Source organism: Triplophysa rosa, linkage group LG22, assembly GCF_024868665.1.
Source record: "Triplophysa rosa linkage group LG22, Trosa_1v2, whole genome shotgun sequence".
Taxonomy (NCBI): Eukaryota; Metazoa; Chordata; class Actinopteri; order Cypriniformes; family Nemacheilidae; genus Triplophysa; species Triplophysa rosa.
Genome location: NC_079911.1, coordinates 15,646,821 through 15,666,908, shown reverse-complemented (window position 1 = coordinate 15,666,908; position 20,088 = coordinate 15,646,821). Strand labels below are relative to the sequence as shown.

The window sequence follows — 20,088 nt, the reverse complement described above, 5'->3', positions numbered from 1 at the left end:
ACATAGTTTATGAAATTATCAGTAACCATCAAAGTACTGTGGTATTACCATCTGTTAGCATAATAGCACTGGAACAGTACTTTTCTGTATGGCAATTATAAATAATTTATATAAAAAATTCTTGTAGTTTACATAATGTTGTTTTTATCATTTGGTTAATATTTTATCATATTTTTTATTTTTAAATAACTAAAAAATACAATTATCATTTTAAGTGTATTACTCAGAACTACTGTTGGTCATTGCAGATGCATGTCAAGCCACTCCGCTCGTCTCAATTTCTAAACGCGTTTTGATTGTGCTAAGGATTTTTGGCCCTAGCGAGCCGCCGTGTGTTTGTGTTTGGTTCCGACAAAAATGGCGGACGAGCTGGACAGAGTACGAATTTCAGAAGCTGAGCTACGAGCAGAAGTGTCGAAATTCAGCACAAACAGCGAAAATGTAAAAGGTCAGAGGTTACCTAAGTATTTTTGAGAAAGTCATAACAACCGTAGTCAAACTCGAGTTTAATTTTGAAACGCAATTTCAAACTTACGTTTCACTTTGCTAATGGCTAGCTAGCATAAGAGTTAATAATAGACTTCGCTCATGTGGGTTGAACGGCGCCTGTTTTAAAAAACGTTTTTCGTCTTCTGCGTGATTTTTCTTGTTACATTGTACAAATGTCACGTAACTTTAAACAGCCATTCTAGTCGTAAGTTTCTTTGTGTAAATAATCAAGTGTTATGCTAACAAACGTAATGTCGTGATTAAGCAAATTTGAGAATATAGTCTATGTAACACCAGCTGTCAAACCCAATCCTTTATTTTCTAGTTAGCAGTTTCGTGATGGTTTCGCTGTTTATTTGTTTCTAATAAATAGCAGTTGCGATGTAAGCTTCTACAGTACACGTGTAACAGGTTTTTTTCTTTTGATGCCATAGCAGCAGCATCCTTATTGATTTCTTTGATCACCATAAGTCTTATATCTTGTGATTTATGTCATTTATCTCTGTGCTTCGTGTTAACGCGTGCATTTTTTGTATAGCCTATTGATATTATGTAAGTAGTCCCTAAAATGCCTTAACTGTATGGTAGTTATGATGACCATTTCAGCCAGTGAAATTATTTAATTGTGTTTATTTCTCTGTTTATCAGAGTTCAATGAAGAAGGTAAAAAACATCGACAACGAGAGTGTAAACGCCCAGACCTCCAGTTATACAAACCTGGTTCTGGTCAGTCACAAAGACCTAAGGATGGCGTTCAAGAAGATGCGCACAGTGCTTGTTTAGACACACGTGGAGGTTGCAGTTCTGATATCGACATCAAAAGGCCTGACAGCTCACTTACCAGTACTGAGCGTTCCGTCATCCCCAGCGCAGAACCCGGAAACATGTCAAGTGAAAGTCAGCTTGAAACAATTAGTACTAAAGTATGTGTAAGTAGTAAAAATCACCAGCTTGTAGAAGGGAATGCTACCAAAAGCACAGACATGTCTCGGTCACCCAAGCAAGCACGGAAGATGCGCAAACCTGACCGTGAGATATATCAGCCAGGGGGTCGAAGATCTCAAAGTATCAAAGAAACTGGGACAGGCAAAGAACTAGAAGTGGTTACCAAAGAAGAGAGGAGGAGAGGGGAAGCTGTGGGTAAAAAATCTGTAGAAAAGGATGATAAGAACGTACCTGTGGAGAAAGAGGATAGGCGAAGAAACAGACGAGGCAAAGATGGAAAGAAGCAGGATCAAGAAAAACAGCACAAAGAAAGTTTTGACTCCCCGCCTGCTAACAAAAACGAGGCCGATGTTGAGAACATCGCCGGGAAAGTCAGTAATCTTAGCATCGGCGGCCAGGCAAAAGTCGAGGCAAGTAAAGAGGACGGTGGACGGGACGGTGCGAACAGGAGGGGAAAATCAAGTGGAGAGGGACGAAGAGGGCAGGCAGGTGATGGGGGAGTGGCAGAAGACCTAAAAAAGGAGAGAGGAAATGGAAAGTCCAAAGCAGGGAAAGAGAAAGTTAAAAGCAACCAGGGTTTTGCTAAGAAAGATGAAGAGGAGAGAAGAAGCTCAGAGACAGCTCAACCTGACCAGGAGAACTCTAAAAAAGCAGAAGGAAAACCGCAGAAGAATGTGGGAGGAAAGGAGGGCAACCGTGACCAGAACGTGAATCACGATAAACGAAGATACAACAGACCAAAAGATAATCGAGGAGAGAGAGGGAAAAGTCTATCTGAAGGTACCGACTCCAACCGAGTTAACTCTTCAAAGCGCTATTCTCAATCAGATATCCGACGTCCACGGAATCGCACCTACAGCACGAGTTCAGCCAGCAGCGGGACCAGTACGGATGGACTTGTTGAAGCTGAGAGACTGCGGAGGGAAAGCGAACAGCCAACTACACGAACAATGGAGTTCGTCCGAGGAAATCAGGCCCGCCCGAGGAGAAGGACCGCTCGGACTTTGTCCTCCACAGACACGCTGGAGGAAAATGAGGTCAGGGAGAGAGAAGATAGAAGAGAGAATAGAGGTCAAAGAACAGGTCGAGGAGGAATCCTGAGGGTTTCTTTAGACAAGCCTCCAAGCACATCTTCAAGCGAACAGCAAGCAAGCAGGAAAAACCCAAACCCTAGAGGTCGTGGGAGGGGCATCCTGGTACTTCCTGCCCACACCAATCTAACAATGACTCCTGAGCCTGGCCCTCAGCTAAGTGGCATGAGAGGTGGAATGAGTCTTGGTAGAGGAAGAGGTGGACGTGGTGGAGGGACAAGACGACTCTGGGACCCTAATAACCCAGATAAGAAACCAGCTTTGGTGTCAAGCCAGCAATCCCAGCATGCATCTCTTCAGCAGGCTTTGTACTTACAGCAGGGTGGATGTGGGCCATTGCATTTCCTGGACACCGATGATGAAACAGCAGGAAGTCCTCCGGTCCACCAGGGGGAGTACTTTCAAAATCAGCAGGCTGCTGCAATGGCGTACTACAAATTTCAGAATTCTGACAACCCCTACTGCTACCCGTTATCTCCAAACACCCCACCGCGCTATCCGTACCCGTATCACATGCCCTATCAAATACCTGCCGCTAATGGGATGTATCCAGTATCTGCCATGGCACCTTTTTATGGGCCCTATGGGCAAGGTTATTCTCCTACAGGGGGGTCTTCGCTCACTCCAGAGGAGGCAGAGGTGCAGACCAGAGGAGAGATTGGAAAGTTGCTGCGGTTGGCTGACAGTCAGGAGCTACAACTCAGTAACCTGCTGTCCCGGGACAGGCTGAGTCCAGAGGGGCTGGAGCGGATGGCCCAGTTTAGGTGAGTGATTTTATATTTATTTGACATTTTACAGTAAAGTAGTGTAGTGTTTTATTTTCTTTTTCTATCTGTTATGTTGTTTCTCAGGGCTGAGCTCCTTACGCTATACGAGCGGGTGATTTTAACAGACATAGAGTTCGCCGACTCTCAGAACCTGGACCAGGCGCTGTGGAAAAATGTGTTCTACCAGGTGATAGAGAGGTTCAGGCAGTTACTAAAGGACCTGGCATCAGACAGTGCCCCGCAGATTAAAACCATGCTAATGAATATATTGGAAGAGGTACGCGTGCACAAAGTTGCCTTCTTCCTGCTTTGTCTTTGATTAACCGATGGACATCGGTTTTGATGTTCACTAATGTCAGTCATGCGTTTAGTACTTAAAACACTAACTGGTCTTTAAGCGAGTAAATGATGAATTAGGAAATGATGCAGTGTTTCTTTTTTTCTCTAGGGGGCGTTATTCTTTGATTCACTACTGCAGAAGTTGCAGACAGCGTTTCATTTCAAGCTGGAAGATTATATGGACTGCATGGCTATACGAGCGAGACCCTTACGCAAGACGGTACACGCCTTGTTTCTTTACCAATAAAGTTAAAGGGATACTTCACCCAAGAAGGAAAATTCTGTCATCATTTACTCACCTTCGAGTTGTTCCAAATCTGTTTAAATTTCTTTGTTCTGATGAACACAGAGAAAGATGTTTGGAAGAATGCTTATAACCTGACAGATTTTGCCCCCCATTGACTCCCATAGTAGGAAAAATTACTTTATCATTTTTTTTGTTCTGTTGAACACAAAAGAAGACATTTTGAAGAATGTAGAACAGCAAACAGTTCTGGGGCACTTTTGACAACCATTGTAATTTTTCCTACTGAGGCAAGAACTGTTTGGTTATAAGCATTCTTCCAAATATCTTTCTCTGTGTTCATCAGAACAAAGAAATTTATACACATTTGCAACAACTCGAAGGTGAGTAAATGATGACAGAATTTTCATTTTTGGGTGAAGTATCCCTTTAAGAAAAAAGTATTTTTCGACTAATTTTGTGAAGTCTAGACAATCATCAGTTGTGTTTTTATCTGTGCTAGGGTGTGTACTAAAGTGAACACAGATCCCAAATGCATATTACTTCAAGGCAAACATGCCAGCCGATGTCTGTCGGTTATTTTAGTTCGAGCCAAATAAGTTGAATTTCACACAAACACATCCACCCATTGTGAATTCCCTTTAACTTGTTGCAGGTTAAATATGCTCTGATAAGTGCCCAGCGCTGTATGATCTGTCAGGGTGATATTGCGAGATATCGCGAACAGGCCAGTGAGTCCGCTAACTATGGGAAGGCACGCAGGTATGTCTGTTTCAATCAGAAGAGACTTGCATTTGTGGTGTTTTTAAGCATTTGTCTGTTTTTTGTTGGAAGTTGCATGGTTGTATTTTCTTAATTCAGCATTTAACGAGTCTTTGTCTTGTGCAGTTGGTATCTGAAGGCTCAGCAGATTGCCCCGAAAAATGGTCGACCTTATAACCAGCTGGCCCTACTGGCAGTGTACACGGTGAGACCACCAGTATACTACTAGAGTGTTGAATAGTCACCTTTTCTCAAATACAATTTTTCATATTACATTCTTTGTTCTTATATAGTGACATGTGGTTTTAATTGACTTCAAAAAGGATTGGTTTTCCATTTCTCTTGTAGAAGCGAAAGCTGGATGCTGTGTACTATTACATGCGCAGTCTAGCTGCAAGTAACCCCATCCTCACAGCCAAGGAAAGTCTCATGAGTCTGTTTGAGGAAGCTAAACGCAAGGTACATGAGAGAAGAATTCTGTTTTAACGCATTACAGCAACATGTCATTTCAAACTGACGCCAAGGTTTCCAGTGAACACACAGGACAGAGTCAGATTTGTTTGTCTTTCCCACCCCAGGCTGACCAGGTTGAACGTAGACAGAAGCAGGATTCAGATGTTGGTACCCGTGGTCCCCGAGGTCATACAGGTGGTCGTCGAGGGGAGGATGCTGCCCGTGTAGAGATCTGGATACGTCCGAGTGGGCATCCGGGCGTGTCTCGTACAGCAGGCAGTGAATCGGGTAAAGACTCGGAGCAGGATGGAGAGCTGGGCACTTTGAGTGCTAGCGATGTGAGTACTCAGAAAATGTTGTGCTTAACACATACATGACGTTGTGCTTAACACATACATGACGTTGTGCTTAACACATACATGACGTTGTATTGTCATTGTTCATCAGTTCTTTCCATTACACTTTTTGATCCATTTCCTCGCACCATGCCCCAACCCGGCCTCATGGCAATCCCTAACTTTCCTAGTCGTGGACAAACTTAAAAAGTATTTTCGAGCTATGAGAGGTACAATTATTTACGTCAGCATTGACACCTTTATTAGGATTTCCAGAGAATATAAACCGTTTTCAAAACATTTTTCTTATAATTTTTTTAAAACTTCAAGCGGGCACAAACCAAAGCAGATGTTCGTGCCGGGACGCTGGTACATAGATGCACACATCAGGAGAGCCAGAGAGGTCATCTCGAGTTGTTTATGCGTCTCTCTCACAGATTGAGACTATGAGTCACCCATGAACGGCAGAAAAGGGTGTCAGTGGGCCTTGATGCAGCGTCATCTCCGCAACCTTGGATATTTTCCCACGTCAGCGTTAAATTCACATTTGCGCTTTAAGTTCACCTCCTCACCCCCCTTTTATAAGTGTTTCTGGATTATTTTGAGACCCTGCTTCTGATTTAGGTAAAAACCATTCTGGTTTAGATAAACAAGATTTTCCTCCTTTGAACTTGTCTGTTTTCTGACTTCATTGTTTGCGTGTAAAGTCAGGTTGGCTGTGTGCACCTATGGGAGGTGTTAGTTTGAAGGGGCTAAACATGACCTGTTTTCTTCTCTGTAAACAGAACAATTTCTGCCTCTTTTACAAAGATAAATTGTGGTAATTATTTTCTGCCCTGTTTGCAGCTCAATAAGAAGTTCATTCTGAGTTTCTTATACGCTCATGGAAAACTCTTCACTAAAGTAGGGTAAGTCCTAATGTCGATAAGCTTGTTGTGTAGTTTCATTACAATGTATTTTGTTGTTAATTTGAAAGGCTCATTCATCTCAGTCCATTTACTGGGTTCATAAGTCCTGTGAACAGCATCTGGTTTACACAATGTGTTGTGATTGGTCCTCAGGATGGAGAGTTTTCCTGCTGTAGCCAGTCGAGTGTTGCAGGAGTTCCGGGCCCTCCTCCAGCATAGCCCCTCCCCTCTCGGCAGCACACGTATGCTGCAGATCATCACCATCAACATGTTCACCATCCATAACGCCCAGATCAGAGGTATGAACACAACATAACCACAGGCCATAGAGCCAGTCCTGTTTAGCTTTGATGACATTTCTTTTGTAAATAATGAATTCTCTTTTTTTTCTGGCACAGCTGAAGGGCATGGTGAAGCTCGGTCCGTTTTGGAGGAACAGGCCACATCTCTAGGATTAGCAATGTTTGGTCTTTTAGTCCAAAGGTGCACTGATCTCCTGAAAGAAACACCTGCTGGTGAGTAAACGGTGGATCTGTTTCAAAACCATGTGAGCTCCCTTTGTAGTGAATTGAGTCATGCACTATGCCTCAATCGAAAGGAAGAAAGTAAATTTTACTTTTCTGTTATGCCAGGTTAATAAAGCGGTCGATGTTGTTTTTACAGTACCTATCCCAGCTGAAGAGCTAGGCGAGTTTGACGAGATGGATGATGAAGAAGGGATGGTCCGTGTGTCCGCCTTCCCACCCGATCTCAGAGAGCTGCTGCCCAGCATTAAAGTCTGGTCCGACTGGATGCTCGGCCACCCGGACCAGTGGAACCCTCCACCAGGGAGCATGGAGTGAGTCCAGCTCATCTCATGCACTCATAAAGCCGTGTTGATTTCAAGCTCAGGTAAAGAAGTTCAGCTGTGTTCTTGTGTGTGTCTTTGAAGGGGGAGTCCGGACGTGTGGCAGTGCCTTGCAGACCTGTGCAACTCTCTGGCACGCGTGTATGATGGCGAGGCTCCGCTGTACAAAGCTGACGCAGATGGGGAAGGAGACGAGGAGCTCAGAGTCCTACAGCTGGAGGAGGATAAAATGCTGTCCGGGTTTGTCCCGCTGCTTGCTGCCCCACAGGACCCCTGCTATATAGACAAAGGAGCAGATATGGTAATACACAGTCTCTGACCATTCTCAGAAAACTTGAATCATCTGAATTTGCGGATCTCATGGAGTCACAGGCTGCTTACGTGCACAACGTCATTCTGTGTTGCAGGTCATAGCAGCTGACTGTAAGCGGGTCACCGTTCTTAAGTACTTCCTGGAGGCTTTGTGCGGGCAGGAAGAGCCGTTGCTGGCATTCAAGGGTGGAAAGTATATTTCCATGGCAACACCCCCTACACCCAGAGAAAGTACAGAGAACAAGACACGGTCACAAGAACTGGTACAACAGAACTCTGATTTCCTGAACATTAGAAAGAGAATTGCATTTCTTATTTGTCGGTTCTTCTATTTCACTCCTTTATTAGTTTTGGCATGCTTTGCCCAATAATGCAGAGCATGTTTATTCTAGTAAGTCGACTGATGCTGTGGTGAGCAGGGCAATGCTAATTCTGTTGTTGTTTTTCAGGAGGATGATGTCATTGTGGAGGAGTCATCTCTCTCAGCATCGGAGGGAGAGATGGATGGAGAGATGGAAAGAGACGAAAGTGAAGATGATATCAGAGAGCTGAGGGCGAGGCACCACGCTCTCACTCACAAGCTGGCACAGCAGCAAAAACGCAGAGACAAGATACAGGTTTCTCAATATTTGACCTCTCATACATTTTAAGGGCCACTTGTTAAGGCTCCTAAAACATCATTGAGGTTTTTTACTGCTTTAATGGGTGGAAGGAGCTACATTGTGAACTTTTGAATCTAGAGTATAACACCATTTAAAACCAGTAGCCAATATGCATCAATATTGCATTACACCATTGCAATATACCATTCTGGTTTGGTCTTTTAGGCAGTTTTGCAGACGGGCGGGCAACTGGAGATTGAGGTCAGACCGTTTTATTTGGTGCCTGACACAAATGGCTTCATAGATCACTTGGGCGGCCTGAGAAAGCTTCTGGCCTGTGGGACGTACATCTTGGTTGTGCCTCTAATTGGTAAGGCCATTTCTAAAAATAGATGTTTTTTTGTTCCCTTTTTTCTTATTGTAAAGTTCTTTTTCTTTCGTTTTCTTTGACGCAGTAATCACGGAGTTGGACGGCCTGGCAAAAGGGCAGGACAGTCGTGAGGGAAACGGTAATGACGCCCATGTCAAGCAAGTTCAGGAGAGAGCCAGAGCGGCGGTGATGTTTCTGGAAAAGGCCTTTGAGTCGAGAAGTCCCTGCATCAGAGCCCTCACCAGCAGAGGAAACACGCTGGAGTCCATCGCCTTCCGCAGCGAGGACACTTCTGGACAGAAGGTCTGTGTTTATTCTTCACAAATGATAACGTAGAGATTTGTGTTGTACACACTTGGATCGAATGCTTAGTTTAAACCAGAATTTTTTTGCATTCACACAGAACAAATTTGCGTGTTGTAGATGTTGGTTTATGTTCACGAGCCCTCTTTGCAGTTGCCTTGCCTCAACGGCTTCTTTGAGTGTCGATTTTTGGTTTTAAAAATGCACACAGCACTTTATTTTTAAACTCACCCATTCATTGTACATCTGTCTCTGCAGGGCAACAATGATGATGTCATCCTGTCCTGCTGCCTGAACTACTGTCAGGACAAAGCCAAGGACTTCATGCCTGCTGAGAGAGGTCCGTTATCTCACTTGACAGTCTAATTTATCTTTCATTTTCCTCTGCGATTGTCCTTTGTGACCGACATGGGTCTGTGTATTTTCCAGAAGGACCTGTGAGGTTACGCAGGGAGGTGGTCCTGCTCACGGACGATCGCAACCTGCGAGTTAAAGCTCTCACACGCAACGTTCCGGTACGAGACATCCCGGTATTTCTGAGCTGGGCTAAAGTGGGCTGAACCGCGGACCGGATTTACAGCTGTACACAACAGTCGTCCTCCACAACAACAGTTCGGGTGGAGGGAGTGATGTCAGAAGGGGAGGATGAATATAAAGGGGAAAACACAACAAGCCTTTTGTCAAGTCGACAGAAAGAGCAAGCGTGAGACATCAAGCCACTTTATAAAATGAGGATTTCTTTCCCCTAAAAATGCAGCGTGCAAAGACGTCAGCTTGCTTTTCAGAGAGAGATTGCAAAAGAATGGAGATGTGGATCGGGCTTAGCTGGTTTGGAGGGTTTGTTTAAGTGCAGAAGGGTTGGATGGTGACATACACCCCATGAGATGCGTGCATTCGCTAGTAAGTGTGAGAGAAACCAGCATCCGCTGTTTAGAGTGTCAGCTTGTAGTGTTTGCGTGCAGTCGCACAGCAAGAGTGGCCAGTTGTGCTGCGGATGAATTCATTCCAGTTCTAGAAAGATCTCTCTGCAAATAGGGAACTTGATCTGTTGTGATTGAGCGATGGGGCGAGAGCTCCAGTAGGGGGCAGTGTGAGGGGATCAGGTCGATGAGGGATAAAGCTTAATAAAGTTTCCCTCTCCTCTTGTGCTGTGGCCTGGGAGGCCTGTGTGCAAAAAAGCTTTTTTTATTGCGTTGTCTTATCGCCTCAGTGCATGCTTTGTTTGCTGTAAGCATGATTGTTTTAATGCTTGCTTGATTTTTTGTTGTGTATTTAAGTTAGCATTGCGTTTTTGACTTTGTGAGTTTTGTTTCAACTAATGTAAAGCTCTTACCAGTTCTCGTTGTTTTTCTCATTAAATGTTTTTGTTGTTTCCATCTGACTTTTTTAACCGCTGTAGTAAAACCACTTGGTACAAGATTGAGCACTATAACATCGATCACTCATGATGATATACAGTTTACATTAATGTCAAGTAAATACTGATGGAATTAATTGGTTGCGAGTAGTTTTAACATAGATTCAATTGCCACAATGCTTTAACTGTGTTTGTCTGTACATTGAAAGTACAGAACTAAAGCTACTGGCATATTTTAAAGTTGCCATTTTTCAAGATATTATGATTTTTATGAGCTCTGCAAGTGTTCAAACATCTACACAGCAGCAAAAGCACATAAGATGATAAAATCATATTTCAGAAAGCTTTTATAATCCTTTGAGTGATCCTAATATACATTTTGTTTCATTGGTATTAAAAACATTGCATTGCATCATCACAAACAGTTCAGTGTCTTGATATTGTTTGTATGTGTTTGCTTTATTTTTGGTTTGTAGGTTATTTACTTGCCTTTTTAAATCATTGTTTGCTGGCCTGCATTCATACAGGTTTGTCACAGCTTTGCACAAGAAACTATATTCAGTGTGTTTCTCCAGTTAAATATTACCACAGGATCTGACATTTTTAAGAACTATTGTCATTTTTATGGTTAAAGCATCATCCTCACCTTTGTTCCATTTGGTAAACCATTGTTATATGGTAGAATGAGTTTAAAGCAGCATTGAAACTTAACACTATGTCTTCCTAATTTCGCTGAGGTCTTTTTGTTGTTTTAAATGTGGTGGCTTAAAATTTGTATTTTGTCTTTGAGACCTGTGTCAGTTGGATTGTAGATGTGCCGTTTTTCATTGAATACAATGTCATTGCTTTGAAGAAATTTTAACCTCAGTCACTGACAATAAATTAATAAAAACAGATGTAGACGTTGCTTTGCCTTTTTGTGATTTAAATGTAGAAATTCATACAGTATTCCAAACATTTATTGTTTACAATGCATACATTGAATACTTGTTTAATCTGCAAAGTACAAACATTAATTTTAATTAGACTGGGAAAATCTGTGCAAACTGTTCAGACTTCAGAAACATCTTAAAATGACCCAAAATGGCCTTCAGGGTAAGTACAAAAAAGCAAAAATTCTGTACAAGCTAGTTTCTTTGTAAATAACACAATTTACACGATAGGAAAATGGTCCTTTATATGGTTGATATTTGATTCCAGTAATAGAGTCGTGTAGGATTAAGCGATTGATTAGTGAGTTCCTTCTGTTTTTGGCATAATGTTAAAGACACTCATGATATAACCCCATAAGACCTCCAGCAGATGTAGCAGCCACAGATTTAGAACTAAAATGTTGCTATGGTTACATCAGCTCCAGTTTTCCTGATGTAAATCACTTTCCTATTATCCATTTCAACATTTTCCACATTAACATGCAAGAAATAAAAATTCAATGCTATGCAATAAAATCATTAAAAAAGATTACTCAACAAATACATAACATAAAAAGACTTCATGAACATAAAACCTGAAATGGTCAGACAAAAATGCTCATTTATGAAATCAGAACAGGAATGATTTTCTATAACAGATGGGAGGCCAAAACCCTCCCGAAATAAACTAGCAGAGTGGAGCTGTAAACAGACCTCTCCAAACTCCCCCCACATTCATGAGAACAACAAACAAAAATACACAATCATGTGGAATAAAAGTCTTCAACAAGCTTCACATAAGAAAGAAATTACACTAAAACTCCACATGAAACTATTGCTGCATAGGTGGCAACATAAAGCAAAAACTGAATTCAGTCGCTTCTCATTTCAGTTTCTTCTGTAGGTGTGCTACACAAATGTGCTTCAGCATCCCATTTCTAAAGGCGCAAATCTCAGAGTAAAATGTCGATAGGGATGAGGTCAGAAAAAAGACATTTGACTTTAAAAGACAAGACGTTAGTGTTAAGGGGTAGAAGTATAAAGTGTATATTAAACTGTTCCATACAATAAGAAGGTTGAACGTCACTTGACACTATAAAAACACTTTTACATCTAGGCCTAGAGAATGAATTTGATTTGCCAAGTGTAAAACTCAACTTTTTTCACCATAATCTGACGAAATAAATTGACTGACGTTCCTATTTGAGTCACCCGGAACATCAGTTCAAATTGACAATGCTGTGAACTGAACATAATTCTGTTACTGTGGATTAATACATTCGAATCGAATACTGCATTACATGTTACTTCAGGTCTGTAAACAATGACAAAACCATTCCACAAAAATCCTTGGTGACAAAAGTGCAAAAACACCTGTAATAACCGTACCCATGTATAACTTATTTGGCTTAGGAAAACATAGTAGATTCTAAAGTTAACTAACAATAAATAACAAGTGAACTATATGACATGCAAAGCCTGAAGATCAAATTAGGGTATTTGGTCAAATAACAAATTCATGTCTGTGAATGTTAGTTTGGAGAAAGAAAACATCAAGAGCTGTTATTCACCATGTAATAAAAATTGGTGAAAGAGTTCATGTTCAGCCGTTTGGTGCAAACAGCCTGAAAGTCTGTGCTGATATTCATGCAGTTGAAATACATCCACCACATCGGCAATGCTGCAGGTCAATTCCATACAGATGAGATATGAGATATGAGATAATCTTAAGGCATTGTATCTGAGGGTCATGTGGTCTCTCACATGAGGTCTTCAAACAAGTGTATCCTTTAGAGGAAAACTAAATACGCATCACTGCAATACCCTGTAGGGGAACGAAAAGAACAGATTTAAGTGATTTAAGGACAAACATTAAGATCTTGTGACTTGCAGCATTTCAACAAACAATGTTTGGTTTTCAGCCAAAATGTCTTATTTCATTACAAAAGGGAAAATTCCCCCTATATTGTTTAAACCCAATGACTCTTTTTTTCTTTCTTTTTAAGATTTATTTTTGGCGTTTTTGCCTTTATTTACAGTACAGTAACAGTGAGAGGACAGGAAACGAAGTGGGTGAGAGAGGGGGTGGGATCGGGAAAGGACCACGAGCCGGGACTCGAACTCGGGGCGCCCGGAGCGCAACAGAGCAATATGTCGGAGCACTAACCACAAGGCTATCGGCTCCGACTCTTTTGTTTTGTAACGGTATACTTGCCCTTGTGTTGTACTTATTGCTTCTATTGTTTACCTCATTGTAAGTCGCTTTGAATAAAAGCGCCTGCTAAATGACTAAATGTAAGTGTATAGCGTAGCGGTTAAAAGAACAACATGCTTACCTGACTAGGACTCGTTCTCCATGGTAACGGAAACAGATTGACATACCTCTGAAACACAAACCCAGACAAATCAGCCCTTCATAAACACATTTTCTCACACATTTCAGTCAAATAATGTCAGTGTATAATCTTCAGCCCGCCACATCAAGGACCATGTGGTGCACATTAAAGAGCAGTGGTCCTAAACAAAGCTTGAAGATTCTTAAAAATCACTCAAATTTTTGGAAAGCTTAAATGTTCTCTAGAAACATCAGCGGTATAAAAACCTCCGTTGTGACGTACCGATGTTTGCACGGCTGCCGTCTTTGGGCTCTTCAGAGTGCATATCGTTTCCTAGGAGATGATTCTGTGACTCACTCAGAGGTCTGGGGTTTGTCTGTCCATCAACAGTGCTGTTACCATAACAACCATTATGCCATCAGTCACAAACACTTACGGATGTTTTCACTCACCCAAAAATAAACCTCACCCTGTGATGCGGCAAGAACGACATTTCTAGGAAAAAAGTTTCTCAAATATATTCAGGGTTAAAAGAACATTTCTAGACTGCACAACCAAATCTGAAACAGCAAACATGACCCAATTTGACTTCATGACAGACTGCAGAATTATACACACTTTCTCAAACGCTAACGTAACTGGTATTGAAAATGAGGTTATAGTTACCATTTAATGGATTGATGTTCAACATTGCCTTGCTCTGAGTCAGTGTTGACCAGGCGAGTGGGGAACGTGTCGCCATCTCCCAAACTAGAGGAAGAAATACATTATAAGTCATGTAACCATTGCTTCAACACATGCAAAGTTTTCATATGAGATGTTTTGACAAAAGACTGGTAAAGTCACATTCTGTTAAAACTGTTGCACTACTGCACATGTTAAATCGTGCAGAAAAATGACTTTATTAACTTTAAACCATTATGTTCTGACTTGACTTAAAGGGACTTTGGTAACATGGACAGAAAGTTACTGTAAAATCCCAAAGAATGCTAAAAGGATGTGGTTTTACCTGCTGTAAATCGGTAAACACCAGTACTTCTTCTGGTCTCCAAACACCTGGGTGATGTTTTTGCGAAAGCCCACAGTAAACCCATTTTTATCTGGGCCGTTTCGGAACACGGGTGCCCTAAAAGCCTCTGAACAAAAGAAATGAACGATAAAAATAAGATCTTAACACACGCTAGACAACAGTAACAACCACCACATCTGTCAAAACCTCTTGCAGAGACTCCTTGCAAAACTATAGTTAGGGCACACAAAGCGGGGTTTTTTTGTACTTTGTAAAGTGACCTAAATATTTTTCATAAGCAGACACTCAGTCCACCCCCACATACATCTACATTATACTTCTATCGGTTTGAGTTTTATTGAGTGTCATGTGACCGCACTTCACCTCAGTGAGAAATGGTGATGACTAATAGGTGCCCAGAGATTTAAAAATAAAGAAAACATTGGGAATATAAAGCAACACAACACTTCGAAATAAGCACACAAGATCTTCAGACCACTTTTATAATACTTTGGTATTTATGATACATTTTGGAAGTGTTTATTGTCCTTTTTGAAGCAGAAAACAATAAAACGATATCTAAAGTGATGCAAGTTAAGCAGTTGCAGCTGGATTAACCACAGAAACGGGCGAGGAGGTGGAGGTGAGGGGACACTTGCCTATAGTGGTTCTGTTTTTTCCCACGAGCCAGAGGTGATAGCTGAAGAGTGACAGGATGCTGATGAAGAACATGGCCGCCACAAAGAAGAGGAACAACACGTGAAACTTTGCGTGATTTTGTGGCAGCTGATTCTGTTGAGTAAGAGAACAAAAATGTGACATCGACAAACTCAGATATTGTTTAACTCTCGATCAAAGGAGTTTATAGATCAGCTTGTATTAAGCTCCTAAGGCCTATTTTGACAAAACCCTTTCAGAGGCACTTTCTTAGCAGAGCTCTTTTCTATAGCGCCTTACAAACACAATACAAATGGTTACAAATACACTAAACTGAACACACAAATGATTGATTTAAAGGTGAAGTGTGTAATTTCTGCCCCACTGGCATCACAAAACAGAATTGCAAAAAAATGACAGTATAACTAGAGAAGTTGTATAACAGCCATAGTATCAGAGTTATAATTGGAAATGCATGGGATGGACTTTGTGTTTTTAATGTTAATTATTTTCATCTTTAACATCACAAAAATTGCACACATCACCTTTAAAGGGATGTGTCACCCAAAAATGAAAGTTCTGTCATCATTTACACACCTTCGAGTTGTTCCAAATCTGTTTAAATTTCTTTGTTCTGATGAACACAGAGAAAGATGTTTTGAAGAATGCGTGTAACCAAACAGATCTTGCCCCCCATTGACTCCCATAGTAGGAACAATTACTTTACCTTTTTTTTTCTTCTGTTGAACACAAAAGAAGACATTTTGAAGAATGTAGGACAGCAAACAGTTCTGGGGCACTTTTGACAACCATTGTATTTTGTCCTACTATGGTAATCAGTGGGGGGGGAAATATGTCTGGTTATAAGCATTCTACCAAATATCTTTCTCTGTGTTCATCGGAACAAAGAAATTTACTCTAAGGTGAATAAATGATGACAGAATTTTCATTTTTGGGTGAAGTATCCCTTTAATATACAAATGATTCATATGCAACATATGCAGCACAGACAGACGCAAAGATTAAACTTAAAACTTTCACATAACTGTCTCATCATCACATCTATGGTACGGCTGTCTGCTGTGCCATTAAAACATGTCTGCATCATTACACTATATTACATTGACGTTTATTTCTGATATTGAGAATACAAAGCAAAACCAATCAACAGTGTAACATCAGAGAAAACAATGCAAAGCAAGCGGGTGTGTTTTACCTCCGGGCATTGCTCTAAAGCCCTCCGTCTGCAAAGCTTCCGGCAAAGTGTTAAACACAGACAGAATGTTAGAAGCAGAGACATCCCTTTTGTTGTTTGATTTCAACCACAAAAACGATTTTATCCAGAGATTTTTTATAACAAACAGTGTAGTCTGATGTTTTTAATATCACTGTACTTCCTTTCATATACTGTATAAAATAATATAATGTCTACGTATTTAAATCTTCTCCACTTCAGTTTCACACACAGAAAAACAGAGACAGAGAGACAAGCGGCAGTTAGCATTTTAAAACCGCACAAGTTTAAAGGAATAAGGTGTGAGAGATGAGAGGAACGTGATTTCTTAACTTACTGTCCAGAACTTGATGAAGTACTGCAGAACCGTGGCGGAGATGTAGACGCAGTACAGCATGGAGTACGCCAGGAAGAGTACGAAAAACTTATAGTTGGAGAATCCAATACAGTTATTAACCCTGAAAATGACAAGAGAATTTGATAATCAATCAAATTAGGAGAGAAATTGTATTCGAATCAATAACCCCTCATATGCTTATTAAAAAGTGACAATTTAAGAAGGAAACATACAAATGAAATTCCCTCAAAACTGCAGGTAACATACTGAAGTGAAGACACGTACCACGGACAATGGTGATCCATTTTCAGGACACATCTGCAAAAATAAAACCAACACAAAAATAAACACAATGCAGATTGTCACAAACAAGAGAATGCTGTATATTCTCCTGGAACTCACTTGTCGCAGGTGGAGCAGTGATGGCATCTGTCTGGTTTAATAAGCTGGCAGCGGTCACAGTAACGGATAGCTGGGAAACATGGAAGACTTCTTTATTCAACAGCAGCATGTGTCCAGTAGCATCAAAGTAACAACAACATCATCGCTGTAAGTTAGACTTTTAATGTCAAGCAAATGCAAACCTGTCCAACTGACTTTTAAAGTATATTACTTTATAATATGTCCTTAAAAGCTACAAATGTAAAAGTATATATCTGCCTACCCCCAGAGCCCGTGCGTGTGTATACAGGCAGCTCTCTGGCCACTCTCTTCAGGATTTCCTGCTGGGCCTCTGGTCTCTCCTCCTTCTCATAGAGCTCTTTCTCTGCCTTAGGGAGACAAAACTGAGACGAACAACAGGACGTTACGTTATTATTTGTTACAGCACGAAAAGTTCCAAACAAACCATCTGCAACTGTAAACATACAAGAAAAGGATGAATCAATGTAATACATTTGAAACACAACCCCAAATAATGTTTATGTTATTTTTGGCTTTTTTTGTAAGACCCAAACCCACAATACCTACATAGGCACCACGGCTTGATGTGTCAAAGCGTGCATGGTAACTACCAGGCTACATCTCTGCACCACAGGCAGCTTTAAATACTAAAAACAGAGCAGACTTTAAAGCCCTCCCTCTTCCTCTGTCATTTCGTTCTGCGGTAGTGAAACTACAGAGCAGTCTGTTTAACTGCTGCCCTGCATCCAGATGTGAGGAGCACTCACTCACGAGCGAGAGAGAGAGAGAGAGAGAGAGAGAGAGAGAGAGAGAGAATACCTCTTTAGAGGGGATGGCAGGCTTGGATATGATGGCCGTCCAGTAAGACCAGATGAACATGAAGAAGCAGATGTGAAACACTATCAGATAAATAACTGCAACAGAAAAAGTTATTTTCTCTTTCAAATGATTTCAGTCGCTCTGGTGCTTCATACTATATAACCCACAATAAAAGTTCATAAAGGTTCACTCTGGCGTGGAAAACCACGGGACCAACAGGAGGCTGGATTAGGAAATAGTTTGTTAACTGCTTTGCATAACTTTGTGGCTGGTACATTTTCACAATGCCTGTCAAGACATTTTCACTCAACATTGTAAAACATTAATTTACGAAATGATTTTTTCCAAAAACAATTATTAGGACCGCAATTATTTAGTTGTTTTGCTCAATTTGCTTTGTTGGTTTAATGGAATCATGTTAAACGTTCAGTGTTTTGTCTTGAAATGCAAGACAACATATAAAAACATTTGACCATCCAGTTTATGCAATAGTGAAAAAAATAATTTTCATTTTGATCACGGTGCATCTCTAATATTACAGTGATAAGAATATGGAAACTTAAAATTACAATTTCGAATTTCCTCTCTTATACAAAAAAAATGCCATTTCAATCTTTTTGGTTTCTATACTCCTTGTGCTGAGACTGACCGGGTGCTTTCACGGGCTTTTCTCTTACCTTGCTCTTCTGGGTTAGGGATTGTATCTGCGGAGAGAAAGCAGCCAAAGGTTAATCAGCAATCCCATCAAGAACAACAGGCACGATTCACAAAGCCATCTGCTGAGTGCTGGGATACCACTCATGCTCTCTGAGGCTTCCCAGTTCTCACCAGCTCAGCCCGATCAGCCCAGTAAGACCAGAGCACTGGGTGACTGGCACTGCCATCTGGCCGCATTCTTTGTATCCATCCAATTCCCTGGTTGCCCAGGCAACTGAATGAATGAATGACTGACAGATACATGTCATGTCATCTGGCTATCAGCCCTGATTTCTTGGAATTACATTTATTTTTCTTTTGGTTTTTAAGGAAGTAGATTAAAGATTGCATGCGTCTTTGTTGTGGTGGTGGGTCAATAAGGAAAGAATTAGAATATTTCACTGCACTTTACTGGGGCTGTAAACAGAGCGGAGCACACAATGAAGCGAGTGTATTTTGAGACTGATGGTAAAGTAATGACTGGGTGGAGTTACTGTATGTGTGTGTACAGCTCGCTGTGAAGTGGTTAACAAAGGCTACATTTTAAGACGTAAAAAATACTTCTGTGCAACATAATACCAATACTGTTGTCAAAGAATAGTTTACATTTTTTGTCAAATGTTTCACTTAATTTACACAAAATAAATTGTCAAAACTATTATAATTATAAGTTTTAGATAGACGAAATATAGCATGGCAGTGATGTCACTGCAGTACATTTCATGACCACGAGCCATCTAACGTGACCACTGACAAACGAAATGTATTGTAGATCCGGTTGTCAAATTTGAATAAAAGCGGTGTGGTTTAAAAATAACTGTAATCATTTACACTCTGATTAACAAGACATAACTCCTATTACCCCAAATACGTTTCTCTAAATAAACTATCCTCAGACTCTCAAGTATCGTAAACGTCTCAACCCCTTAACATCTGGTTTAGACTCATTCTTCAACTCGTTCTATTATAATGCGTACTTAATACGTACACTCATTACTATTCAAACCACAAACTTCACAAACACACGCGTGTCTTGCATAAATGATGAACATACTGTAGCGTTTCAGAGCAGAATTTACTGTTTTCAGAGCACTAATATCTTTGTACCAGTCAGTTACAGTCACTTCCTGCCCACAGCACCACTGCAACATCTAACCAGCAACTTTTAACCACTGTGACACGTTCAACCAAACCATCTGGGATCGAAACTTACATATACAGAGCTCCACCACGTAGGCGTAGTAGGACCAGCACACCACCAGGTTGATAAAAATGACAGGTATCCATGACAAAGCCCGTTGACAGCATCTCAGTGCTTGACAGGGCGCCATCTTTAATCCGACCCTCGGGAAGGGTGTCGGTGACGTCACGGCACGAGGCTAGTCCGACACATAGCGGAGAGCGATAAAAAAAATTAAAAAAAACACCAGCAGCACGTTAATCCTCCATTAGACAGTTATCAAGCGATGCTGGACTTCTAGTTCAAACTGGGGATGTGTTAAATGAATAAAATAACAAAGGAATAATTACCACTAAATCCACCGTTTGGTTTTTGTTTAGTCT

At 40.9% G+C, this 20,088-nt stretch overlaps 2 protein-coding genes across 3 annotated transcripts; one reads left to right on the top strand and one right to left on the bottom strand.

The window, feature by feature from the left end:
• Window positions 1–321: 321 nt before the first annotated feature.
• On the top strand, window positions 322–11,031 carry smg6 (SMG6 nonsense mediated mRNA decay factor). The gene is made up of 19 exons (XM_057320879.1): window positions 322–448; window positions 1,138–3,289; window positions 3,377–3,569; window positions 3,741–3,851; window positions 4,531–4,637; window positions 4,764–4,842; window positions 4,986–5,096; window positions 5,216–5,428; window positions 6,272–6,333; window positions 6,487–6,632; window positions 6,732–6,848; window positions 6,997–7,171; window positions 7,265–7,481; window positions 7,588–7,755; window positions 7,942–8,109; window positions 8,320–8,464; window positions 8,550–8,767; window positions 9,026–9,107; window positions 9,197–11,031. The coding sequence occupies exons 1-19, from the start codon at window positions 358–360 to the stop codon at window positions 9,325–9,327; spliced, it is 4,686 nt and encodes a 1,561-aa protein (XP_057176862.1). The 5' UTR covers window positions 322–357; the 3' UTR covers window positions 9,328–11,031.
• A 9-nt stretch (window positions 11,032–11,040) lies between these two features.
• On the bottom strand, window positions 11,041–19,885 carry zdhhc20a (zinc finger DHHC-type palmitoyltransferase 20a). Of its 2 annotated transcripts, XM_057320888.1 has the most exons (14): window positions 19,739–19,885; window positions 18,507–18,533; window positions 17,830–17,924; window positions 17,273–17,393; window positions 17,011–17,080; window positions 16,894–16,926; window positions 16,609–16,729; window positions 16,254–16,289; window positions 15,040–15,172; window positions 14,381–14,507; window positions 14,038–14,121; window positions 13,654–13,763; window positions 13,372–13,419; window positions 11,041–12,860 (listed from the first exon to the last, which is right to left on the bottom strand). In XM_057320888.1, the coding sequence occupies exons 1-13, from the start codon at window positions 19,854–19,856 to the stop codon at window positions 13,376–13,378; spliced, it is 1,119 nt and encodes a 372-aa protein (XP_057176871.1). In that variant the 5' UTR covers window positions 19,857–19,885; the 3' UTR covers window positions 11,041–12,860; window positions 13,372–13,375. The 2 variants fall into 2 exon arrangements, with proteins under 2 accessions (XP_057176871.1, XP_057176872.1); XM_057320889.1 differs by lacking the exon at window positions 16,254–16,289.
• Window positions 19,886–20,088: the final 203 nt, after the last annotated feature.